Source organism: Scyliorhinus canicula, chromosome 5, assembly GCF_902713615.1.
Source record: "Scyliorhinus canicula chromosome 5, sScyCan1.1, whole genome shotgun sequence".
Lineage (NCBI taxonomy): Eukaryota > Metazoa > Chordata > Chondrichthyes > Carcharhiniformes > Scyliorhinidae > Scyliorhinus > Scyliorhinus canicula.
Genome location: NC_052150.1, coordinates 29537867 through 29565584, shown reverse-complemented (window position 1 = coordinate 29565584; position 27718 = coordinate 29537867). Strand labels below are relative to the sequence as shown.

Sequence of the window (27718 nt, the reverse complement as noted above, 5' to 3'; positions counted from 1 at the left end):
TTACGGTGGCTTTCTTTTGGTTGGGACAATTTAATGCCCCTGGGACCGAGTTTGTAACTATACACTGGGCAGGGCTTTGTTTTGGGGTCTTCCACCAGGGGTGGCAGCATTGACAGTGCACTGCACTGGATTATGTGATAATGTCTTTGCAGCAGGATTTCAACCCACAACCTTGCTGCTTCAGAGCAAAGACTAACACCTTATACACCAACACTGTTACACTGCCCTCACACTGCTCATTCCCAATGGAGAGGCAGCCTGACCACTTCTGCTGACATCCCCATTGATCCAATCTGGGAGGACTGGCATCCTGCCCCCCCCCCCCCCCCCCGGGTCAGCCGGAAGCGGAAGTAGTTGGCAGTGAACCCGGCTGACCGGGAGCTGAGGAGGGGGCAAGCAAGCAAGGAGGCGGCGGCCGGGGTTCAGAGAGCCGTGTCCCGGGGCTGGGGAGGCAGCGCCATGGACCCCAGCGCTCTGGAGCAGGACGCCGTCAAATTCGCCCAGGTGGCGGTGAGAAACGACCAGAGCGGCCGCTTCACTGAGGCCGTGTTTTACTACAAGGTGAGGCCTGAGGGAGGGGGAATGGGACACATACAGTGGGGGGAGGAGGAGAGAGAGAGAGAGAGAGAGGGTAGGTAGTGGGGCTGTGAGGGTGACTGCAGGTGGCGGCGGTTGGGGAGGGGAGGGAATGGATAACCTGGGGACTGATCAGCTCCAAGCCTGAGTTGTCAGAGATATGGCAACGCACCGGTTTTGCTGTTGACGCGGAGATATGAGGGCCAGTTTGGAACAGGTGGGCGGCAGGGACAGTTTGGAACAGGTGGGCGGCAGGGACAGTTTGGGACGGGTGGTGGGTGGGCCAGTTTGGGGAGGGTGGGCCAGTTTGGGGAGGGCGGGCCAGTTTGGGGAGGGTGGGTGGCGGGGCCAGTTTGGGATGGCTGGGCAGCGGGCCCAGTTTGGGACAGCTGGGCGGCGGGGCCAGTTTGGGGCAGGTGGGTGGTGGGGCCACTTTGGGGCAGCGGGCCCAGTTTAGGACAGCTGGGCGGCGGGGCCAGTTTGGGGCAGGTGGGCGGAGAGGCCACTATGGGGCAGCGGGCCCACTTTGGGATGGGTGGGCAACGGGGCCAGTTTAGGGGATGGGTAGATGGTGGTGCGAGTTTGGCACCCATGGGTGCAGTGCCAGTTTCGGACGGGTGGGCGACAGGGGACAATTTCAGGCTAGAGTCCAATTTCCTGTTGAATAAGAGAATAACTTCTATTGACAGTGAGCCTGAACCGCTGCGGAGTGGTAATTGGAGTCAGATTACCACTCTGTTCTACATTACTTTTTTTTTCTTAATTTTTTTTCCAATTAAGGTGCAATTTAGCATGGCCAATCCACCTACCCTGCACATCTTTGGGTTGTGGGGGTGACGGGGAAAATGTGCCAACTCCACATGGACAGTGATCCGGGGGCGGGATCAAACCCGGGTCCTTGGCGCCATGAGGCAGCAGCCCCTGTGCCTAGTTACTTAGCGGGAAATTCAGCTGCTCTTTTCTTGCCTCTCCTTCCGAATCAGGCCACACAAGATGTGTGTAGGGCCCGTCCACCGTCAGTGTTCGTGTTTTTGACTGTCGACTTGTATCTGCAGTTCTCCCTCATCTTTCAGTTTTCACCTTTATTGAAGGGTTTACTCCCAAAGTGTCTTCTATATAGCTGCTGGCAGGCCTGTATATTTCAAGCGGGTTTGCTTTATTTGATGACCTGCAGCCCAAACTCCGATAATAATCTTTATTGTCACAAGTAGGCTTACATTAATACTGCAATGAAGTTACTGTGAAAAGCCATTAGTCGCCACATTCCACCGCCTGTTTGGATACACAGAGGGAGAATTAAGAATGTCCAATTCACCTAACACGTCTTTCGGGACTTGTGGGAGGAAACTGGAGGACCCAGAAGAAACCCACGCAGGCGCAGAGAGAACGTGCAGACTCCACACAGACAGTGACCCAAGCCGGGAATCGAACCTGGGACTCTGGAGCTGTGAAGCAACAGTGCTACTGTGCTGCCCTGTTTATTGGAATCCATAATTATACTGCAGGATCCTCCTCACCATCTAACTGGACAAAGCATGGTTGCATTTGTCATCTGCCATCTATGAAAGATTAACAGTGGCACAGATTCCATTTATGTTCCCATGGTTTGACCTGGACTCACCTCCAAGTCCGAAGGTTCAGGTCCCATTCCAGAGTTCTAAAGGCCTAACAGATACTGTAGTGTAGTGCTTATAGGGTGTCGTGATAGCACAGTGATTAGCACTGTTGCTTCATAGCTCCAGGGTCCCAGATTCGATTCCGGCTTCGGTCATTGTCTGTGCGGATTCTGCATGTACTCCCTGTGTCTGCGTGGGTTTCGTCCGGGTGTTCCGGTTTCCTCCCGCAAGTCCCAAAAGACGTGTTGTTAGGTAATTTGGGCATTCTGAATTCTCCCCCCATGTACCTAAACAAACGCCGGAATGTGGCGACGAGGGGCTTTTCACAGTAGCTTCATTGCAGTGTTGATGGAAACCTACTTGTGACAATAAAGATGATTATTATATTGCTGGATTACAGATTTGGAAACACAAGTTCTTGCAGTTGGGGAATTTAAATTCAGTTAATTAAATCTAACCCACCACCATTTGGGGGCAGCACGGTAGCATTGTGGTTAGCACAATCGCTTCACAGCTCCAGGGTCCCAGGTTCGATTCCGGCTTGGGTCACTGTCTGTGCGGAGTCTGCACATCCTCCCCTTGTTTGTGTGGGTTTCCTCCGGGTGCTCCGGTTTCCTCCCACAGTCCAAAGATGTGCCGGTTAGGTGGATTGGCCGTGATAAATTGCCCTTAGTGTTCCAAATTGCCCTTAGTGTTGGGTGGGGTTACTGGGTTATGGGGATAGGGTGGAGTTGTTAACCTTGAGTAGGGTGCTCTTTCCAGGAGCCGGTGCAGACTCGATGGGCCGAATGGCCTCCTTCTGCACTGTAAATTCTATGTAATCTATGTAATCAACATCCTGTGAGCCAATGTTGACCAGAAACTTAACTGAACCAGCAGCATTAGTACTCTTGCTGTAAGAACAGGTTAGAGGCTGCGATTGCTGTGGCAAGTGTCTCACCTCCTGACTCTCAAGCCTTTCCCTCATCTACAAGACTCGAGTCACTTGCCCAAACTAATGTTAATGGAACAACACCTGAGAAGCTTGACACCATCCAGGACAAAACAGCCCACTTGATTGGCAGCCCATCTACCAACTTTAAATATTTACCCCCTGCGCCACTGTGACTGCAGTGTGTTCATCTGCAAGACATGCTGCAATGACAAACCAAGCCTTCAAAGCAAAACCCCCAAACATGCAACCTTACCAACTAGAAGAACAGGGGCAGCAGGCCCATGGGAGCACCACCACCTGCAGTTTCCCTTCCCAGGCCATACACTATTCTGACTTGGAAATATTTTGCCGTTCCTTTGTCCTTGGGTCAAAATGCCTTACCTAACCATTGGAGGTGCCTTCACATGGTCTCCAGCAATTCAAGAAAGCAGCTCACCACCACATTGTTGAAGACAGTTGGAAATGGGTGATAATTGCTGGCCTTGCCAGCGATGCCCACATCGCATGAACAAATTAAAAAATATATTCAGTGCTTCCTTTCAGCTGTCAGATGTAAAAGATATCATGACACTATTCGAAACCGAGCAGAAAAGTTCACCCAGGTTTCCTGGCCAACCTTCACCAAAACAGATAACCTGGTCATTATCTCTTTGCTGTTTCTGAAACGTTTGGCTGCATTTCCTACTTTTACACCTCGGGTACTCCATTGTGAAGCACTTTGGGACATTCTACGTTTGTGGAACGTCCTGTACAATTGCAAGTCCTCCTTTTGTATTCTTTTGAAAGTTTGGGCCTAAAAGAGTTAATTTCTGTGTTGACTGAAAAACATATTTATTTTGCAGGAAGCTGCTCAAGCATTAATATGTGCTAGTGTGGCTGGATCGAAGCTGGATGGTATTCAGGAGAAAATAACCGAGTACCTGGACCGAGTGCAGGCTCTTTACTCTGCAGGTTTGCAATTTACATTGAAAGTGTTAATAACTTGTGAGCCTCTTATACCTCACGTGTGACAGCACTGCTATCCAAAATAAGTAGAATCACACTCAGTGAAGTTTTAAAAGTGTTTTAGTGTTTTATTTCTGATCACCCATTTGGGCAATATTTTGCGGTTTGAACATGTCTGTATTCGAACCAAAAGTTAGAAACACAACTCCTAAATTTTGTCAATTTTAAGTTCAAGCACAGAGCAGCACAGGAGACCCTCTGAAGACAAAGCAGCAGATGGATCTGGAGCGTGCTCACTTCCTGGTCACACAAGCATTTGATGAAGATGAGAAGGGCAATGCAGACGAGGCTGTAGAACTGTACACTGAAGGTGTTGAATTGTGCCTGAAAACAGTGAGTAAACTGTAGAATCGTAAAACAAATTGGAACACCAGGAATCTCAAGTTGTGTCTGCATGTGACCAAATTTAAGTTGAAGGACCAAATGCAGTACTGAGCTAATCCGATACACTGTATTTTTCATCCTAGGCTAATGAAACCTCTGATCAAACGCTGCAGGGTAAATTGAAACAGTTAGCTCGACAAGCACTTGATAGGTGAGTCTCTTTTTTGTTGTTCTTTGGCAGACCTACTTTTGAAGTTTTATGCATGTCGACACAAAGAACATTTCCCATTCATGCATCTCTGTGAGCCTTGCATACAGTGCCATGTCAGGTTCAGCGTGACCAACTGTGGAACAAAATTCCCTCCTCTGTCTTCATGGTGTGTCTTAATCCTAAAATCAAAAGCATACCTCTTGCATTTGCTGTCCTACTTGCTGAATGAGATGTCATCCGCTGCTGAAATATGGCTGCATTTTGTGCTGTTGTTTTGCCAGGGACTGGGTTTGAACAACCCAAGTTAATTTCAACTAGGACTGCCGCAATTTACTTGCTGATGCCTGAGTTTGTTGTTGTTTTTATCCAGATGTAAACCCAGAAGTAAGTACAATGCGCTAACCTATTGAGTCCCAGTAGCCCCTCCTTCCTTACTCAGGGGAGCTCCTAGTTCTTCATTTCAGACTGATGTGAACAAGTGCCCTTGTGTACCATACTCTTGTAGGTGATGTATTTTGATACTAGAATGTGGTGTTAATTGATGTCTTAGCTTCTACAGTAATGAAGCGCTTCTCAGGATGTGTTACTTCACACCTATTTTTCCCTATTCATTCATGGGAACTGGGCATCGCTAGCTAGGCCAGAATTTATTGCTCACCATTACTTGCCCTTGACAGTATTCAAGAGTCAACCACATTTGGCGTCGCATGTAGACTAAGTAGGTAGTTAAGGATGGCAGGTTTCCTTCCCTTGGTGAACCAGGAGATGCATTTTTATGACAATGGTTGCTGTCACTGAAATCAGCTTTCAATTCCAGATTTTATTAATTTAATTTCAATTTCACCAGCTGCCATGGTGGGAATTGAACCCACGTCGCCCAGCATTAGGCTGGACCTCTGAATTACTAGTTTAGTGACATTACCACTAGGCTACCGCCACCGTCTTCCCCAGCCTATTGAGCTGTATTATTTTGATTTTTGGTTTCAATAATTTTTGCAAATCAATTTGCTGATTTCTAACTGCCTTATTGCAAATCAGACTTCACTGTATTCACTTATAAAATTATCCTAGCGTCTGAGAGCAAAAGCTGTTTGTGTGAGGAGAAACTTCAGTAAGTGGGGCCTATTTCCTAGTTATCTGAATGTTGCCTCGTTAAGAGGCTGAGTCAATTGGGTTTGTATTCTCTGGAGTTTAGAAGAATGTGAGGCAATTCCATTGAAATCTACGAGATTCTGAAGGGGTTTGATAGGATAAACACTGAGAGATTGTTTCAGTTGGTCAGTGCATCTAAAACATAGGGACACAGTCTCAAGATAAGGGGCCAATCATTTAGGACTGAGATCAGGAAACATTACTTCACTCACAGGAGTGTGAATCTTTGGAATTCTTTGCCCCAGAGGGCTGTGGATGTTCCATCGTTGAATAGATTTAAGAATGGGGTGGACAGATTTTGGGGGTCTCAGGGAATCGAGGGATATTTGGAGCGGGCAGAAAATTGTAGTCGAAGCCCAAGATCGATCTTTTACCTGAAAGAGTAGATGGGACCTCAGTTTAATGTCTCATTAGAAATACAGCATCTTTACCATCATTGCAGCACTCCTTTGGACTGTAATCCGAGAGTTTTGTGCCCTAGTCCTGGAACTTGAACCCACTACCTTTTGACTCAGAGACAAAACTGCCACCAATTGAGCCACTGCTGGTACACTTACTCATTCTTGGGAATATTGGCACTGTTGGCTATTATTACCCACCTAAAATTGCCCTTGACATAATGGTGATGTGTTGTCGTCTTTAACAGCTATGAGTGCATGGCAACGATGCCCCTACAGTCCACTTAGTTTGGGAATTCCAGGATTTTAATTTAGCGACCATAAAGCAGTTACAATATATGTCCAAGTTGGGTTGTGTGTGACTAGAAGGGGAACTTGGAAATGATGGTCTTTCCACGTGTCAGTGTGGCCCTCACACTCCACCGACGCCGCCAGTTTGAAGTTGGAGGTCATGGGTTTGGAAGCTGCCTTATAACTTCTGTCTCCTGTTTTTTTTTACATTTATTTGTCATCTAGAGCTGAAGCGTTAAAAGACTGTGTGTCCAAAATGTCTGCAGAGAGGAAACAAACTTCAGGGAAACCGAGTCAGCCAGTTCGAGTCTTCCAGCCCCTGGGACCGGACTTTTCGCTGAATGATAAACCACAGTTATCTAGAGTTCAAGGGAGTGAACATTCAACCCATGGCCAACTTTACTCCACAGAGGAAATAGAGGTGCTACGGTGAGAATACCTTAAAATCAGCTGGATACTGATATCAGTATACAATTCACGGAATAGTGATCAGAATAAAGAAGCTTGCATTTATATAGCACTGTTGTAATTTAGGAAACCATCTGTTCATAGTCTGTGTTATTTTGTATTCCAGCCTTGAATGGGTGTTTTTTAAAATATTTATGATGGCTGAGCGAGTAAGTTGTAAAAAGCACTCTTTCCCCCAGGTGTTAACATAGAACATTACAGCGCAGTACAGGTAGATTGAGAAAAAGAGGGGAGAGAGGTAGGATGAAGAGTGGGGCGCAAGATGGGCGGGTTCCCTAGGTCAAGTGGAGAGGAGCAGTTGGGCTTTCATTTACATGTTTTTCTTCAGTCAATGAGGGGGAGGACATCTTCAGGCCAGGATAGGCCTATGGAATGGGTGTAGGCACCCACTGAATTCCTTGATTCACAATATACTAAATTAAGTCACACTTGCTCTTGCAGTAAAATGGTGTAATTCATTTTACTAAATGCACCAATCTTTAATTTTGGGGAGTGAATTATTTTTCAGATCCACTTGTTAATGTAGCTTTTGGAGGGCAGGCAGTGTTGAACCTGTGCATTATTCAAACCTCCCCTTTTCATTCGATGCTTATATCGGTTGATTTGTCTGTCAGGAAAACCTCCAAGATCAATGGAATGGAATACGTGCCTTTCATGAGTGTGGATCTCAAAGAGCGATTTGCATTTCCGATGCCATTCTCGTAAGCTGTTTATGTTTCTAATGTAAAACTTGAATGAAATCCAATAGTTCTTTATACACCTTTTGAATTTGCAACATCGTGTATATGTGTATATGCTCTATTCAAATAGAGCATATACACGAGCATATACACATATGCTCTATTCAAATAGTGCCATAGAATTGTTTGCATCCTGTCAAGAGTTAGCATCTCATCAGGGCAGTATCCTCTCTGTCATTGTATCATTCCCTCAGTGCTGTACTAATGTGTCAATTTAGGGTATGTATTAAAGTCTCTGAAGTATGGGACTTAAACCTACAATCCTGACTCGGGTGAGCTGAGCCAAGGCTGACACTTTTTTTGTATCACTTCTGTGCTTCAAAATAGTTTATTATCTGATTTATCATGAGTAATGTCAGGGGAGACATATTTATAGAAAATGAGGGAGTGTTTATTCTGTCTCCCTCCAGGTATTAAACACCAGACTTTGTTACTGCTGCAAATCGATGTTTGTTTTTAAGAGGTAGAAAGCCAGTCACTTAAGTGGCAGTCTGCGATCAGGATTTTCCAAATGCACAGCTCCCGCATCAAATATATTGACCTGAGGTTATATGTTTCTATGTATTGCAACATTCTGAAAATTGCTTTCAGTAATCTGATGTGGAGAGGCACAAGCCGCCACAAGTCTTGGAACTCAATTTAGGAAGCTTACATTCACTGTTGCCTGTGCTTCTGTCCTGAGCCAATCCGTGTTTAACTTTTATTTTTTTTAAATGATTTCCTCCGTAAATGAAGCCACCAACTCTGCATCCAGTCTCTGTGTCTGCAAAGCCTCAGCTGGATGTCAGTCTTCATCCTGAGTCACAGGCCTTTCACTCCACGCTGAACTCTGCCCCCACGATAAGCCCACCTCAGCACAGTTATTGCACAGGGATATCTGCTATTCTACAAAGTCTCCTCTTGTTTTTACAGGGACAGAGCTGGCAAACTGGTGTTGTCACCAAAGCAGAAAGCATTATTTTCCCGGTGGGTCCGACCAGATGACCTCAGCAACAACCCTACAATGATCTACACTGTATCTAGTTTTAGCATAAAGCAGGTCAGTCTTTTAAAGTCAGCTTTATCACTTCACTTTTACTTGCTTTAAATGTCAGTTATGTTCAAAAGGACCTTGTTGTCCAATTCCATTTAGTTCTGTTTCTAACTGAACAATTCTAGCAATACTAGAAATTCTCCCCTCAAAATTCAAGGTTTGGTCAGTGAATATTTTCGAATTACGAGTGAAAGATCTTTGTCAAGGAAACATGATAAAGGATGCGTACCTGAGGCAGGGAAATGGATTTAAGATCAAGATCAGCCATGATCTAATTGAATGACTGATAGGACAGAATGACATACTTTTGTTCCTCTGTCCAGAAAATCCGAGTAAGAAGTCTTACAACACCAGGTTAAAGTCCAACAGATTTGTTTCAAATCACTAGCTTTCGGAGCACCACTCCTTCCTCAGGTGAATGAAGAGGTGGGTTCCAGAAACGTACATATAGACAAAGTCAAAGATGCAAGACGATACTTTGAATGTGCGTCTTTGCAGGTAATTAGGTGTTTACAGATCCAGAGATAGGGGTAACCCCAGGTTAAAGAGGTGCGAATTGTATCAAGCCAGGACAGTTGGTAGGATTTCGCAAGCCCAGGCCAGATGGTGGGGGGTGAATGTAATGCAACATGAATCCAAGGTCCCGATTGAGGACGTACATGTGTGTGCAAAACGTGGCTATAAGTTTCTGCTCGCCGATTCTACGTTGTCGCACGTCCTGAAGGCTACTTTGGAGAACGCTTACCAGACGATCAGAGGCTGAATGCCCTTGACTGCTGAAGTGTTCCCCGACTGGAAGGGAACATTCCTGTTTGGCGATTGTCGCACAATGTCCGTTCATCCGTTGTCACAGCGCATGCATGGTCTCGCCAATGTACCATGCTTCGGGACATCCTTTCCTGCAGCGTATGCGGTAGGCAACGTTGGACAAGTCGCACGAGTATGTACTGCATACCTGGTGGGTGGCGTTCTCACGTGTAATGGTGGTACCCATGTCGATGATCTGGCACGTCTTGCAGAGATTGCCATGGCAGGGTTGTGTGGTGCCGTGGTCGCTGTTTTGAAGGCTGGGTAGTTTGCTGCAAACAATGGTTTGAGGTTGCGCGGTTGTTTGAAGGGAAGTAGTAGGGGTGTGGGGATGGCCTTGGCAAGATGTTAAAACTTATGCATGCAGATGTTGGCATATTGAGGTGCAAATTTGGTCCCCATGGCTGTCCCCCACACCAGCCTCCCCGAACAGGTGCCGGAATGTGGCGTCTAGGAGCTTTTCACAGTAACTTCATTGAAGCGTACTTGTGACAATAAGTGATTATTGTTATTATTATTATTGAACAAGACCTCCTCCCCACACAAGACCTTCAACCAACGTTATGCACCAGATACATTGATTACATTTTTTTCCTTTGGACCCACGGCGAAGAATCATTGAAATGACTACACGATGACGTCAATAAGTTTCATCCCACCATCAGACTCACCATGGACTACTCTCCAAAATTAGTTGTGTTCTAGGACACACTCGTCTCCATCAAGGACGTTCACCTCAGCACTTTGCTTTACCGCAAGCCCACGGATAACCTCACGATGCTCCACTTCTCCAGCTTCCACCCTAAACACATTAAAGAAGCCATCCCCTATGGACATGCCCTCCGTATACACAGGATCTGCTCAGATGAGGAGGAGCGTAACAGACATCTGCAGACGCTGAAAGATGCCCTCGTATGAATGGGATATGGCGCTCAACTCATCGATCGACATTTCCAATGCGCCACAGTAAAAAAACCTCACCGACCTCCTGAGAAGACAAACACGGGACACAACCGACAGAGTACCCTTCATCGTCCACTACTTCCCCGGAGCGGACAACATCTTCTTCGCAGCCTTCAACTCGCCATGCATGAAGAATATCTTGCCACGGTCATCCCCACACCCCCACTACTTGCCTTCAAACAACCGCGCGACCTCAAACAAACATTGTTTGCGGCAAACTACCCAGCCTTCAGAACAGCGATCACAACCCTGCCATGGCAATCTCTGCAAGACGTGCCAGATCATCGACATCGGTACCACCATTACACGTGAGAACACCACCCACCAGCTATGCGGTACGTACTCGTGCGATTCGGCCAATGTTGTCTACCTCACACACTGCAGTAAAGGATGTCCCGAAGCGTGGCACATTGACAAGACCATACAGACGCTGCGACAACAGATGAACAGACTTTGTGCGACAATCGCCAGGCAGGAATGTTCCCTTCCAGATCAGGGAACGCTTCAACGGTCAAGGGCATTCAGCCTCTGATCTTCTTCAGGTAAGCGTTCTCCAAGGCAGCCTTCAGGACGTACGACACACAGAAACGCCAAGCAGAAACTTATGGCCAAGTTTCGCACACGAGTATTGCCTCAACTGGGCCCTTGGATTCATGTTGCATTACATTCACCACCCACCATCTGGCCTGGGCTTGCGAAATCCTACCAACTGTCCTGGCTTGAGACAATTCGCACCTCTTTAAACTGGGATTACCCCTCTCTCTGGATCTGTAAACACTTAATTACCTGCAAATTCTCGCATTCAAAGTATCGTCTGGCATCTTTGACTTTGTCTATATATATGTTTCTGGAACCTACCTCTTCATTCACTAGTGATTTGAAACAAACCTGTTGGACTTTAACCTGGTGTTGTAAGACTTCTTATTGTGCTCACCCCAGTCCAACGCCGGCATCTCCACATCAGAAAATCCAAAGGTTTCAAAATGCCGATTGTAGTTTTGCCTGCATTCCTCCATAAATGATGTATGTATGGACAGACCCTTCGGTTGAATTGTCTTTTGCAGTTTTAGTAACATTTTTACAATGATAGATGCCAGAATTCACATATCGCAGCCTTAAATGGCTGCCCTCTGCAGGCGATGTTTGAGAAAGCATGCAACTGTCAGGATAGTTTCAATTTAGATTTAAAGATTTTGTGTTAGCTGACTGGCCGTGTACCAATCCAAAGAATTTGTGGATATTCATTAATCTTTCAAACACTTTCACTTTCAGACAGTGGTATCGGACTGCTCTTTTGTGGCCTCTCTAGCCATTGGTGCCGCATATGAAAGACGTTACAATAAAAAGTTGATCACAAGGTAGTCAACCTTATTGGAGCTGACCACATTGTAACCTGGACATTCTGCAATCAATATCTGTACTTATCTTTCTTTGTATTTTGATCTGCAGCATTATTTATCCTCAGAATAGGAAGGGTGAGCCAGAGTATAATCCTTGTGGGAAATACATGGTAAAGCTTCATATCAATGGTGTTCCAAGAAAGGTAAGTCTGTTACCGCACTCTTGACCATTAATCCAAATCACATGAGCAATTGTTTTCTCTTTTTTGGTCTGTTTTCTTCCCTTCCTTTTAGTTAGCAGGTATGACTCTGGTTCCACTTCCATGCTTCAGTAATTTGTCCTGGCAGCTGGTCTATGTGAATATAGACGCAGCCTTTTGACTCAAAACCATTGGTCAATGATCAGGAATTAGAAGCTTAACTATTTCTCCCCAGCCCCAACCCCAAATTCCACACCCTGAACACTGAAATGTCAGCTAAAACCTGCTGGCTCAACACAGACCAGGGACCAAACCCAATATTTTACTTTCTCTCAATGACTTAATGATCTTCTTGCTTAATCAGGCACGTCACTGAGGGGATTAGACATTTTGTTATCTGTTTATATGTTGTGTATTGGTAATGGATGTGTTAGCCTGCAGATATAGTTTACAACTGACGTGTAATTATAAAAATTATTGAAGATTTAAAAGCAAAATATCAGTTGATTTGCAAGGTTCACCATGGAAAGACCGTAACATTGAAACATTATTTCTGGTTAATAAGAACAGTTCTGCTTTTTACCTTTCCGTTTTGTTTTATATCTTCTTTTCCCCCAATGTTTTACCCAAATTTAATTTTGTGATCCACCTGGTTTTCTTTGATTTTAATGTCACTTTTTTTCCCTCCTGTCCCATCATTTTCCATAATCTAACAACACCGGAAACCTGAGTTGTCTATGGGGGGGGGGGGGGGGGAGTCCTTGCTTATTGTGCTGGGAAATATACTCTCAGAGAAAAGACAATGGCCCATTGACAGTGCTGAAGAATTTACACCACAGAAATATGCCAGTCGACCCAACTGGTCCATGCTGGTGTTTATGCTCCATACCTCTTCATCTAACCGTATCAGCATGTCCTATTTTTTTTCCCCTTGCATCTAATGTTCCCTTAAATGTATTTATGCTATTCACTTCAAGTGGATAGCAAGTTCCACATTCTGACTACTCTAGGTATAGAAATTTCTCCTGAATTCGTTGGTGGCTTTCTCTAAATTACAAGTTTTGCTGTCAATCTTAAAGGTCTGTTGCTCTGCAGTAAGTAGATTATCCATTAAAGGTGATTATCTTCTGTATCTGGATTCAGCCATCAATCGATCCATCTCGTGTTGCAGATTGCAAGTTCACTGATTTCTGTCCCTAGATTGCGGTCAATGATGTAGGGGGTTGAGGTCCCACCTTCTCAACTATGCCCCTCGCCTGAGATGTGGTGATCTTCAGGTTAAATCACCATCAGTCATCTCTCCCCCTCAAAAGGGAAAGCAGCCTATGGGCATCTGGGACTATGGCAACTTTATCTTTATCCCTTTCGGTGTAGCCAAATATTTCCTCATGCGCTTCTTCCACCTGTTTACAACCCGTGCACGGCCTGTTCACTTAAATGGTTCAAATGATTGACCTGCCACAAATATCGCGCTGAAGTTTAATTGTTTCTTTTTCCCAATTCTGCCTCTGGACAGGTGGTCATTGATGACTTTTTGCCCGTGGATCACCATGGTGAGCTGCTGTGTTCGTACTCCAATAACAAGAACGAGCTTTGGGTCTCTTTGATCGAAAAGGCCTACATGAAGGTTATGGGAGGATATGATTTCCCAGGCTCTAACTCTGTAAGTATTAACCATGTGATTTATACCTTCCATTTCACTCTCCACCAATATAACTATTGGCACTGTTGAAAATCAGTGATGTCTTTATTATTGAAGTGACGCCCCAAAATAGGGAAATTAATTTCCCATGCCATCACATGCGAATTGAGAAATATTTGTCAATTTAATACATTTTTGTGCAGTCTGTTACCTTTCTCAATCTGGAGTTGTTTCCCAGCTCACCATAACATCACGGTTTTAATCACTAATCTGGGTGCGGGTGCTGGTGGTTTGCTTCTAAGGGAGGAAAGAACTTCAATTTTTAGAGTATCTTTCATGACTTCCGGATGTCCATCAGCACTTCACAAACAAGAGCGCACTTTTGAAGCATAGGCACTGCTTTAATGTCGAAAAGTAAACCACCTGAATATGGCAAAAGGTAATATTTAATGCTGTAACCAGCAACATTTAGTTCTTTCCACTCAAAGGTACTTGAATTCAGGCTCTAATTTGGAAATGATCCTTACAAATGGAGCATAAAACCAGCCAGTAACTTTCTTCGCACTTGCGCCTCTGGAACAGGAGCTTTTTGCTGAAGGTCAAGGGAAGTGGAGTGTGCAAGATACCAACAGAGAAAGGCGCCCAAAATCTGTGTGAGATCTGCAGAAGCAGCGAGGCTGGGTTAAAGAATTCCCTGTAAAGCATGCGCCAAGGTTGGAAAGGAAACAATGATGTGGAGAGACTTGTGGAAAGCGAATGATAGACTGAGAGAGTCTGAGACAGAAGAGAGTGTGCCAGAGAAAGAGGGAAGGAAATCTATAACCATGACAGTCAGAGTCGAGTAGCTAGACACTGATGGCAGGGAGAGAAATAGTTTATTTTCATCCGAGATTGCAGATCGATTTTTGAATCAAGTGGCAGTAACAGTATGGCAGGAGATCATGACGTAGTAATTTTAATTCACTCTGTAACTTCAGTTAGTTTATACGGCTGCAATTTGTCAAAGATTAGAATAACCACATTAGCACGTCTTTCTCTACTGTGGGTGAGACTGTGACTAAACCCACATGTCACATTGTAAATACTATTACTAGAACAGTGCTCTGCCAATTAGGATCTTAATTGTGGCAGCAAATAACCAATTTTTCATAATAAAAGCACAATACAACTGGAAATAGAAATAGTGTTGCTGGAAAAACTCAGCAATCTCTGTGGAGAGAGAAACAGTGTTAAATGTTTTGAGTCCAACGTGACTTCATCGGAACCCTTTCAAGTTTCGATGAAGAGTCATATTGGACTTGAAATGTTAACTCTGTTTCTCGCTCCACAGATGCTGCCAAACCTGCTGAGGTTTTTCCAGCATGTTCTGGTTTTATTTTATAATTTTTAAAAATCTAGTTTGTCAGCAGGATGCTTTGGAAATGCTTTTGCTGTGCAATCGAGGACTCTTGGTGTTATAAACATCCCACCACAATTCTTCCACCAGCCTTCACTTCATTAGGGCCCAAGAGTTTAGGTCAATAATTTGAACCTCCTTTACATTTCTAGCTGTAAAGAGTTTCTGATACTTTCAGTGACCAATATTTTATTTCATATCCAGCAGCGATGTAATTTAAGTGTTCATATAGAAATAATTGTATTTGGGACCACATGTGACTTAATCAATGGTGTCAGGTTTGAAATCTTTGAAGCTTGATGTATTTGACTGTTCCGTCTCTGGCCACATAACCTCATCTATAAAATTGTGCATTTTGCTTAACACTGCAGAACATCGATCTCCATGCTTTGACTGGCTGGATACCAGAGCGAATTGCGATGCATTCAGACAATCAGAAGTTTGATTACGAAGGCACTTTCAGAATGCTGTATCAAAGGTAATCTTCACTGTTGAAGCATCAGTAAAAGTTTTTGGAGGGTTTTAGTCAGTGCTTTGAGAATTGTTTTTCATACATCCAAATCTAATAGGTTTCATAAGGGAGATGTTCTAATAACCACAGCGACAGGCATTATGAGTGAGGAAGAAGGAGAGCGATGGGGGCTCGTACCGACGCACGCATATGCTGTTCTCGACATCCGGGAATACAAGGTAACAAAATGTTTCCACGTGTCGCAGACAATGGGACAGCCCATTTCCAGGTACAAGCAGGTCCCCTGATGGAAGTCCTAAAAGCAGATTTGGTACCTGATTGAGTATCGCTGGCCAAAGTGATTACTCTCTATCCCTTTTAACTCAGCAGCAGGAATGCTACAGCTCACTCAAATTATTATAGAGGACACAAAGCATGTGGCTCACCTAAATTAATTGTCCAAGGTCAAATCCCACAAGAGGTCATTTCTTACCTGTAATGAATATAGCATTGACTCTTGGCTTTATACTGCAATTAACAAATTATTCAGGTGGTTTATTTTTCTTATTAAGTTGTCATTAATGAAAGGGTAGAATTAGTTACACAGGGAACATATTAATAATCTTTATTAATGTCACAAGTAGCCTTACATTAACACCGCAATGAAGTTACTGTGAAATGCTCCTAGTCGCCACACTCCGGCACCTGTTCGGGTACACTGAGGGAGAATTCAGAATGTCCAATGCACCTAAAAAGCACATCTTTCGGGACTTATGGGAAGAAACCGGAGCACCTGGAGTAAACCAAAGCAGACACGGAGAGAACAGACTCTGCACAGACAGTGACCCAGGCTGGGAATCGAGCCCAGGACCCTGTTTCTGTGAAGCAACAGTGCTAACCACTGTGCTACCGTTATTTACCCTAATATGCAAGATCAACAGAATTTTTTTTTAAAGTATTGTTTAATGATCGCCTGCAGGTATTTTTGGAAGTTATACAGAGAAAAAGGTGTTCGATTTATAATTTAGTGGTGCAGTAAACACAATGGTTTAGTATCCATCAGATATGCGATGACTGGGACGGCATGAACCTTGGATAGTGACCTGAATGGCAAAAGGAAGTGACTAATAGGTGCGATTGGGTTTTGCTGCTGTGGCAGCCTGATAAAAGGGACTGAAGTCTCAGGGTCTTTGTAGTTCCATTGCCCATAGCTGAATGCATGTGCAGGTGGGTGTGGGTTGGTATCAACCTTGCATTATGCCTTCGCAGCTAATAATCGCATCTGATCTTAATGCATCTATATATTTATCGAATAATACCTTGTATTTATGAGCAGTTCTTTGTAACGTTTTTCATTATTGATCCCCATGATTGGTTTTATAATTGAAACTGCCAGTATAAACTTGCTATACAGCATTATACTCTTTTCCTCTTCTCCCCAGTACTCCATGAAGGTGCTGCAGTACCACCACTGGCAGGAGGGTGTAATTACATCATGACACGTTTAGGTAGGCATATTCCCACCCAGCTGTGCACAGGAATTTAGAATCAAAATGTTTTTTAAGAGAACACTTGCATTTATGTAGTGCCTTTCACAAACCCAGGATATCCCATAGCGCTTTACAGCCAATAAAGTGGGGGGCACGGTAGCACAGTGGTTAGCACTCTGGCTTCTCAGCGCCAGGGTCCCAGGTTCGATTCCCAGCTTGGGTCGCTTTGCGGAGTCTGCACGTTCTTCCCGTGTCTGCGTGGGTTTCCTCCGGGTGCTCCCGTTTCCTCCCACAAGATGTGCTGTTAGGTGCATTGGACATTCTGAATTCTCCCTCAGTGTATTTTTTGAACAGCAGCCGCTTTTATAATAGAATGCGGCAGCTGGTTTTGTGCACAGCAAAAGGGTCCCCCAAACTGCAGTGTGATAATGACTAGGTATTCTCTTTAGTGATGTTTGATTGAGGGATAATGTTGTTCATTGGAATGTTTATGTTCATCTGAGACAGCAGACGGGCCCTGGTTTAAAATCTCGTCTAAAAGACAACACCACTGTCAGTGCTGCACAGGAGTGTCAGCCGAGATTTTTGTGTTCAATTCTCTGGAATTTAAAAATAAAAAAGAATTAGTCCTTTAAAATGGAAACTGAATTATGTCTGCATGACCAGGTCCTTTCTCCTTTATCTTTCAACCCTGTTTAGTCAGGAAAACTGTTCATGTGCAGAGTCAAAAATAAACCTTTTCTTTTAAGCTTTTCTTAGTGGTTTCTATTAAGTTTGCATTTCTGGAAATAAGCTTTGAGGAAAGACACCTGCAGAATAGCAGATATTGTAGATTTACTTGATTCCTCTTTGTACTGTGCAAAATGATGCTAACTATACTAGTTAGCCCCAAAAATAAATGTTAGTTAGGGCAGCACAAGTGGATGGCACTGTGGCTTCACAACACCAGGGTCCCAGGTTCGATTCCCCGCTGGGTCACTGTCTTTACAGAGTCTGCACGTTCTCCCAGTGTCTGCGTGAGTTTCCTCCGGGTGCTCCAGTTTCCTCCCACAGTCCAAAGACGTGCACGTTAGGTGGATTGGCCATGATAAATTAGCCTTAGTGACCAAAAAGGTTAGGAGGGGTTGTTGGGTTACGGGGATAGGGTGGAGGTGACGGCTTAAGTGGGTCGGTGCAGACTCGATGGGGCGAATGGCCTTCTGCACTCTATGTTCTATGTATTTAAATATAATTAAACTCTCCTAAATTCTTGATCTGATCTCAAGCTAAGACCTGTAAAGTATTAGCTGCTGAAGATTTGAAAACAATATTTGAAAAAAACCCCACAAGTTTATTTTTAACACTTGTGTTTCACCAGTCGCCCACCTTGCATCCATCTGCACATCCATTTAGGAAGGTGACATTTTAAACTATTCTCAGAATTTGCCTGCATTGCTTCTTGAGTTATTGGATTTTTTGATTTTTTTTTGCCATCCTTTAGGGTCTTAAATTTCTTCAACTTAAAAATCCCTGGAGCCATTTGCGATGGAAAGGACGTTACAGTGAAAACGATGAGAAAAGCTGGATACCTGCTGTCAAGAAATATTTGAACTTTGATCCCAAAACAGCACAGAAAATAGACAATGGTAAGCTCCTGTGGTTTAGGTGAGGGACACTTTTCATACACTAGATTACTTGTGTTTTGGGCACTAAAACAACCATTTTATTTCATCACTTTTTTGGGCTTCCACGTGTTTCTTAACGAGCGCAGATTTCCTCCTGTAGCACTGGGGCATTAAGGGTTTCCTGGATGGAGCGTGTAGAGGAAAATCATGCAAGGACTTGCATGTCTTTGTCCATTAAGCTCATTGGACAGAAATTTGGAATAGACTTTATACTGGTGCCCAATCCTTTCTGCCTTATTTTTCTCCCTTTGCTCCTAACAGACCATTCTTTAAACCCTAGTACTTTAGCAGATAATCGACCCTGGTAACATTCACGTTTTGCAAGCTGCCAAACACAAAGTAAAAAGTTAACTTGCTTCACGTGTGATGTTGAAAGTTGCAGAGGTATCCTTTGCCAATTTTATGAATTCTTGTGCATTACAGGAATTTTCTGGATTAACTGGGAGGATCTTTGCCGGCACTACGATGTGATTTACTTGAGTTGGAATCCTGCACTGTTCAAGGAGTCAACCTATATTCACAGGTTAGTTAACACGGTGCCTTGTAATATTTCATTTCTTTCATTTTAGGGGGCAGTGTGCTACCTTCCATAGACTAACTCCTTCACCGTCAGAGGATGCAATGTTAAACTAAGGTATCACCTGTCACTTCAGGTGGGTATCAAAGGTCTCATGGTGTTCTTTATTACAGAGCTAAGAATTAACACAGCAGCTTGGCCAGCATTCAGCCCAACTGTATTAAATTTGAATGGCCATTTCCCCATCCCTGCTGATTGTGGGATGTTGCTGTACGCAGGTTTTGGTGGTTACCTTTGCCCACATAAAAGTGGATATCAGCTTTAGTGTGTCCCTGGCAAGGCTGCCATTTGTTGCCTATCTCTAGTTGCACTGAGAAGGTGTTGGGCTGTCTTGAACCATTACAGTCCATAAAGATAATTGGTGTAATGATTGAGTGGCTTGCTCGGAGGCTGCAGAGACAGTTAAGAGTCAGCCACATGTAGGCCAGACTTGGTAAAGTGGCAGATTGCTTTCCTCAAATGACTAGTGAACCACCTGGGATCTAATTGCTCTCTGATAACTTCATAGCCATGTTTTTTTCATCTGAGGCACGATAAACAATGACATAAATTCCAGTTTATTTTCTTAGTTGAAATCATATCGTCTTCAGTGATTTGTCAGCCACTATTGTATTCTTTACTTGGCGGCTGCTCTATTCGGGCAAAGTCATTTCCTCTTAATAATCTGTATTTGTTTTGTAAGAGTGGTCTCCACCTAAATAGTTTATTTTCCCGTTGCTGGTTTTCTCGTGAAGTATATTACATAGACATAGAATTTACAGTGCAGGAGGAGGCCTTTCGGGCCATCGAGTCTGCACCGGCTCTTGGCAAGAGCACCCTACCCAAGGTCAACACCTCCACCCTATCCCCATAACTCAGTAACCCCACCCAACACTAAGGGCAATTTATCATGGCCAATCCACCTAACCCGCACATCTTTGGACTGTGGGAGGAAACCGGAGGAAACCCACGCACGCACGGGGAGGATGTGCAGACTCCACACAGACAGTGACCCAAGCCGGAATCGAACCTGGGACCCTGGAGCTGTGAAGCGATTGTGCTATCCACAATGCTACCATGCTGCCCAGCAAATATTTGCTAAGATATTTCTCAGATTTCGGATTAAAAGTTTCTAGCTGATAAATTTATTTTATGGTATTTAATATGACATTTGAAAGCATATCTATGGCAATCTGGCAAAAAAAATCCTCTTGGCTCTTCAGAATAGGCTTTCCTATTTGGGTGATACTCTCTATCTATATAGTTGGTTAATATTGTAGTGATCCCGAAATCTGGCTGATTGATTAGAGCTGTTTTGTGACTTGCACAGAGCAATCAGATCAGAGGGAGATTTTTCCTTGTTTTCTACTTTCTATTTTATCATTAGCTTCCTATTTAAAAAAATATTTGACAGTTCTTTCCCACATTTAATTCTGTACCTGGGGCAAATGATTGCTCAACTGACCTGAATATACCCCGCCCCTCCCAAATCACCACCACCAGCAACCAACCCAGATCTCTCTTGCTATATGCTGTTGAGGTTCCGGGCCCTCTTGGCCAACATGCTGGTTCAACATCTTCACCCTACATGACTTGCTCCCCTTTGTCTGCCTCATTTTCCTTTGCTCACTCAATGGGCTGACCATGCCCTACATGATGATGGACGAAGTCACAAGCGATCAATGTTGTCTATCGGGTGACAATCCATGAAAAACTTGCATTTCAACATTATTTGATGTGGGTACTATTTATCATCGGCAAGACAGATTTAAATCAGATGTCTAATTCTTTCACACTCTTTCAACCTGAATCAAAAATATTCTTGCATAGAAAGCTGAAACCATGTGAGATATTGATTGGAATAACATTGAGGGCGGAAGATCGGTGCAACATTACATTAAGATTTACTGATTTTCTGACACTGAGTTTGTCACCTGCGCAATCTGGTAAGGAGAGGCAAGATATGGGCAGTTGCTGACAAGGGCAACATGTTGCCCACCCCTAATTGTCCTCGCAAAGCCGCTGCATTGAACCGCTGTTGTTTGTGAGGTAACGCTGTGCGAGGTGCTATTGAAGCTGTGGCAAGTGGCTGAGTGCATCTTTTGAATGGTACAAACTGCAGCCGAGGTGTGCCGGTGATGGTTCGAATGCATGCGTTTTCCTCGCGGGAAGACCAAGAGAATCAAGTGTGTCATTGGAGTTGGTTCAGGAGTACATTGCCTGCTTGCAGCCTTGATCGAGAATTTTCTCCAGCTGAAGAGGTCTATTGCAAAGTTTTTTTTTAAAACTGCAAGTTGAACAAATTTACTTGTCTACATTGTCTGCATAAATTTTTAACCTGTGTAAGGCTTTGTTTACATTGAAAGGCTCAGAAAAATTAACTTTCTTTTTTGCACAGTACTTGGGATGCAAAGCAAGGGCCTGTGAAAGATGTGTACAGCCTGGCTAACAACCCACAATACAAACTGGAGGTGCAGTGTCCACAAGGTGGTGCTGTAGTCTGGGTTCTACTGACAAGACACATTACTGACAAGGTAAACAGACAGTCGAGGATGTTGAAACATTTGGTTGGCTGGCCTGCCTTCGTTACAATCTTAATATCTTTTGCTTCTCTTTAATTCAAATGCTAATTTGGATCTCCAAAATCTATTCTTGTGTAGGCACTCCGATGATAAGCGCGGTCTGCGTTCTGTGCACTCTGCGTCTCTGTCTTGATCTCTCCGTTTACAATTTGTAAGACTTTATATAGAATCATTTCATCTCGGCCTTTTGGCAAAGATCAAGAGTGAGATCAGGTGTAATGTCTGTTCTTCTCAGCTTGGATCCAGTATTTCTCTTTTGTGGGGATCATGAATTGGATTCAATTTAAATTGTTTTTGGGAAGCAGCAATGAGATGGATTAGGGGGTTGCCCTGCCCACTCTACGCATTGGATTTGTACCTCTGAGAAAGCAAATTTTTTTCAAATGTAGATTTGCAGATTCGTGACAACCCAGGAGGAGTTCATTCAGCCCATCCTGTCTGTGCTGACGATGTGCATCTAGTCTGGTGGAAAGTTAAGCATTTTCCCTGTTCTGTTCCTTGGTATTCACATGGAGCTCCTGTGATTTCTTTGCGTCTTCGGAATCACTTTAGTGCTTTGTTTACTTGATGCTTTAGTTAGTGTTGGTTCCTGCAGTGTAGAATTTGGTTCTGTGGGGTTTCTGAGCTGGCAGACTATTTTCTCATCCATTTAACTTTGTCCTTGAGCTCCAATGACGGAACAGTTTAGAAATGTTTTGGATTAACTTGTGGTTTGGTTGTTTGAAGCTTGCAAGAAGGCCAATATAACTTTCTAAATGCGCCATATTTCATTCATGGGATGAGAGCATTGAATTGGATTTTGTTTATTGTCACGTGTACCAAGATACAGTGAAAAGTATTTTTCTGCGACAGCTCAACAGATCATTAAGTGCATGAAAAGAAGAGGAAATAAAAGAAAATACATAATAAAAGAAAATACATTATAGGGCAATACAAGGTACACAATGTAACTACATAGCACTGGCATCGGGTGAAGCATACAGGGATGTAGTATTAATGAGATCAGTCCATAAGAGGTCGTTTAGGAGTCTGGTAACAGCGGGTAAGAAGCTGTTTTTGAGTCTGTTTGTGCATGTTCTCAGACTTTTGTATCTCCTGCCCGATGGAAGAAGCTGGAAGAGTGAGTAAGCTGGATGGGAGGGGTCTTTGGTTATGCTGCCCGCTTTCTCCAGGCAGTGGGAGGTGTAGATGGAGTCAGTGGATGGGAGGCAGGTTTGATGGACTGGGTTGTGTTTACGACTCTGAAGTTTCTTGCGGTCTTGGGCTGAGCAGTTGCCATACCAGGCTGTGATGCAGCCAAACAGCATGCTTTTTATGGTGCACTGTAAAAGTTGATAAGAGTTAATGTGGATGTGCCGAATTTCATAGATCATAGAATTTCAAGTGCAGGAGGAGGCTATTCAGTCCCTCGAGTCTGCACTGACTCTTGGAAAGAGCACCCCGCGTAAGCTCACACCTCCCTTTCCCCGTAAACCAGTAACTCTGCTTTAGCTAAGGGCAATTTATCATGGCCAATCCACCTAACCTGTACATCTTTGGACTGTGGGAGGAAACCGGCGCACACACTGGGAGAACGTGCAGACTCCGCACAGACAATGACCCAAGCCGGGAATCGAACCTGGGACCCTGGAGCTGTGAAGCTACTGTGCTAACCACTATGCTACCATGCTGCACTCGAGGGGAAGCTTCCTTAGTTGCCTGAGGAAGTATAGGCGCTGTTGTGCCTTCTTGATGGTAGTGTCGACGTGGGTGGACCAGGACAGATTTTTGGAGATGTGCACCCCTAGGAATTTGAAACTGATAACCATCTCCACTTCAGCCCTGTTGATGCTGACACGGGTGTGTACAGTTCTTTGCTTTCTGAAGTCAGTGAGCAGCTCCTTAGTTTTGCTGGCGAGGCCCTAATTGCTCTCGAGAAGGTGGTGATGAGCAACCTTCTTGAGGTTCTGCAGTCTGTGTTCTGTAGGTACACCTTGTGTGCTGTTAGATAGGGAGTTCCAGGATTTTGATCCAGCAATGATGAAGAAGCAGTGATATATTCCCAAATCAGGATGTGTCACTTGAACAGAAAACAGCAGGTGTTCATGTTCTCATGTCCCTGCTGCCTCATCCTTCTAGGTAGTTGAAGTTGTGGATTCAGAAGGTGCTGTCAAAGGAGCTTTGGCAAGTTGCTGCAGTGCATCTTGTAGATGGCGCACACATGGGTGTTAGAAGGAGTGAATGTTTAAGATGGTGGATAGGTTCTCATCAAATGGGTGGCTTTGTCCAGGATAGTATTGAGCTTCTTGTGTTGTTAGAGATGCACATATCCTAGAAAGTACTCTATCCCACTCCCTACTTGTGCCTTGTGAAATGAAAATCACTTATTGTCACAGGTAGGCTTCAATGAAGTTACTGTGGAAAGCTCCTAGTCGCCACATTCCGGCGTCTGTTCAGGGAGGCTGGTACGGGAATTGAACCGTGCTGCTGGCCTGCCTTGGTCTGCTTTCAAAGCCAGCGATTTAGCCCTGTGCTAAACCAGCCCCTTTATTTAAATTAAAGTTAAATTAAATAAAATTAAGACCTGACAGGGCAGTTTGGTCACTTGGAAAGCATGTCCTGTAGTATACTGGAAGTCCTGGATACTACCAGTGGCATAAACAATCACATGTACAGGACAAGTCACCAGCTGAAGAAACTTGGCTCCAGGTTGTGATGCTCAAGTGGTGGAATCACTGTGGTACATCCACGAGGCTGAGAGCTACATAGATAACTGGCGAGATCTACTGGCCGCATTGCCCCTGAATGGGAGCACAGCACGGTCAGTAGGTGCTGGGAGAGGCTTCCCATGGTCTTCCCGACAGCCAGTACACCTCACTAGATCTACCCAGGTCTCGCGAGGCTTCGCGATCTGGATCCCGCTCACAATGGCCGGGACTAAGCCTCGCATGCCTAAGTAGGTTTAAAACCTGTTTAGGCGCTCACACAGGATTTATCGGGCTCCTGGCATCTACCGACCTCCCCAGGGCGTCCCACCCAGCTGTGCACAGGAAAGGGTATCAAAACATAATGGCAAGTAAAATCACAGATAACCCAAAGATGTTATACATAAAGAGTGGGGGAGTTAAGGAAAGAATAGAGTCAATTAGAGACCAAAAAGATGATTTGTGTGTGGAGGCAAAGACATGGTTCTTAATGAATACCTTGTATCTGTTTTCACAAAAGAGGGAGATGAAACACACACTGTAGTTGAGAGGAGTAATGTGAAATATTGGATGGATAAGCATAGTGAGGGAGGAAATATTAAGGTGTGTAGTATCCTTGAAAATTGATAAATCACTGGGTTTGGAATAAAATGTATCCCATGCTGCTGAGGGATGTAGGGGAAGGAATAGTGGAAGCTCTGCCCACTATTTTATATTATTTCTCTGGTTACAGATGTGGTAGCTGTTGACCACTTACATTGTACAGTTTTTTTTTAGAAAAGGAGGAATTACATGCCAGTCAGCCTAATTTTGATGGTGGCCAAATTATTGGAAAGTATTCTGAGGGTGTACCTTACAAAGAGACTGATTAATCAAAAACAGTCAGCAAGGATTTGATAAGGGAAGATCATGTCCTACTAACTTAATTTAATTTTTGAGGAGGTGGTGGTGTGGGGGTGCGGATGAATGCTGTGTCAATGGGGATAGCCCATTTGCTGTAGTCCATGTGGATCTTAGGGCCTTTGACAAGGTCCCACATAGCAGACTGATCAGAAAATTAAACACTCATGGGATCAAAGGGAAAGTGGTGAGTTTGAACCAAAATTGGCTCAGTCACACAGAACAAAGAGTTGAAGCCGACTGGTGTTTATGTGGCTGGACGACTGTCTCCAAGGGGCTCCTCGATGCTCAGTACTGTCTCAGGGGTTTTGATGAATAACAGTGAGAGGTCTGGATAGTGGTGACCTACTTCTGTTGCAGAGCATTCAATAACCAGGTGGTATCAATTTAAATTGGTAATTGGTAGAAGAGCTAGATGAGAAATGTTTTCACCCAGACGGAGATGGTCAGCAGGGGATGAGAGATCTGGAACTCACTGCCTGGCGACATGGTAGCACAGTGGTTAGCACTGTTGCTTCACAGCTTCAGGGTTCGATTTCCAGCTTGGGTCACTGTCTGCACGTTCTCCCTGCGTGGGTTTCCTCCGGGTGCTCCAATTTCCTCCTACAAGTCCCGAACGATGTGCTGTGTGGTAAATAGGACATTCTGAATTCTCCCTCCGTGTACCCGAACAGACACCGGAGTGTGGCGACTTGGGGTTTTTCACAGTAACTTCATTACAGTGTTAATGAATGCCTACTTGTGACAATAAAGATTTTTTTTTTTTTTTTTTTTTTAGAAGAAAAGGTGGTGGAGACAGAAACCCTCACCACATTTTTAAAAAATAAAACATTTGGATCTGCATTTGTGGTGTTGTACCAGTTTTTTGGGGGGGGACTAGAAATGATGAAGGAACTTATTCGCTATAACCTGTTTTGATGCATGTTTGTAATAAAAATACATTTAAAACAAAAAAAGAAATGTTGAAGGATGCACAATTGAATATTTCATTGAATTTCTTTGAAAGATGTGGTAAAGGGTAGGAACATGAGACGAGGTAATAGCTCAGGTTTACAAGAATTCCAGGAAACTTGTTCACATGCTAACCTAACCGCTAAGTTTTATGTTCTTATCACAGGATGATTTCGCCCACAATCGCGAATTTATAACATTGGTGGTTTACCAGACTGGAGGAAAGAAGGTTTACTATCCAAGTAAGTATGATCTACATGGATGTGCCAGAAGTGTAAGATTTTAAAGGAACACTGAGAAGGTTAAAGTGAAACCACTTACGATCCAGGGCTGTTACACGAGAACTGTATAAAACACTAATGAGACTGAAACTGGAGAACAGGTCGCAGCATTACACAAAGGGTATGATTGCATTACGGATGAGATTTACCAAGATGTAGCCAGGAAGGAGAATTTTAGCTATGAAGGAAGATTAAGGAGGCTAGATTTGTTTTCTTTAGAACAGAGGAGGCTGTGGGAGTGAATAACGTTGAGAGGTCTAGATGGAGGGGACCTTCTCCTGTTAAGAGAATTCCATAACCAGGCGGTATAAAACTTAAGGATACTGTTATTTTTTATAAAGGAATGTAGAATGGGAATAAATTGCCACAAAAGTAATCCGACAAGTCCAAGGTGAGGCACTCAAAAGTATCTTCAAGCCAAAGCAGAAATATTTTTGGGTCCAGCAAAGTGAACTTTATAGGGAATGTGGTTCTACAAAAGTGAGTGGCGAAGACCAGTGAATGATGAACAAGGAAACTGGATAGAACCCATTTCGAGTGTTGTGAGCAGTTTTGGGCCCCGTATTTAAGGAAGGATGTGCTGGCCTTGGAAAGGGTCCAGAGGAGGTTCAAAAGAATGATCCCTGGAATGAAAAGCTTGTCATATGAGGAATGGTTGAGGACTTTGGTTCTGTACTCGTTGGAGTTTAGAAGGATGAGGGGGGATCTTATTGAAACTTACAGGATACTGCGAGGCCTGGATAGAGTGGATGTGGAGAGGATGTTTCCACTTATAGGACAAACTAGAAGCAGAGGATACAATCTCAGACTAAAGGGTCATTCCTTTAAAACAGATGAAGAGAAATTTGTTCAGCCAGAGGGTGGTGAATCTGTGAAACTCTTTGCCGCACAAGGTTGTGGAGGCCAAATCACTGAGTGTCTTTAAAACAGAGGTAAATAGGTTTTTGATCAATAAGGGGATCAGGGGTTATGGGGAGAAGGCAGGAGAATGAGGATGAGAAAAATATCAACCACGATTGAATGGCGGAGCAGACTCGATGGGCCGAGTGGCCTAATTCTGCTC

General features: G+C 44.0%; 1 protein-coding gene across 1 annotated transcript in view; it reads left to right on the top strand.

Annotated features, from left to right (window-relative positions):
- Positions 1-349: 349 nt before the first annotated feature.
- capn7 (calpain 7) overlaps positions 350-27718 on the top strand; it is a 38908-nt gene continuing 11539 nt past the window's right edge. Inside the window, exons 1-16 of the mRNA XM_038796852.1 lie at positions 350-561; positions 3969-4077; positions 4301-4464; positions 4599-4666; positions 6733-6936; positions 7590-7676; positions 8628-8754; positions 11791-11876; positions 11968-12061; positions 13575-13721; positions 15468-15574; positions 15666-15786; positions 18518-18662; positions 19125-19224; positions 21656-21791; positions 26541-26616. Of these exons, the coding sequence (XP_038652780.1) occupies positions 460-561; positions 3969-4077; positions 4301-4464; positions 4599-4666; positions 6733-6936; positions 7590-7676; positions 8628-8754; positions 11791-11876; positions 11968-12061; positions 13575-13721; positions 15468-15574; positions 15666-15786; positions 18518-18662; positions 19125-19224; positions 21656-21791; positions 26541-26616 (1873 nt within the window). The 5' untranslated portion in view covers positions 350-459. The remainder of the gene's footprint in view (positions 562-3968; positions 4078-4300; positions 4465-4598; positions 4667-6732; positions 6937-7589; positions 7677-8627; positions 8755-11790; positions 11877-11967; positions 12062-13574; positions 13722-15467; positions 15575-15665; positions 15787-18517; positions 18663-19124; positions 19225-21655; positions 21792-26540; positions 26617-27718) is intronic.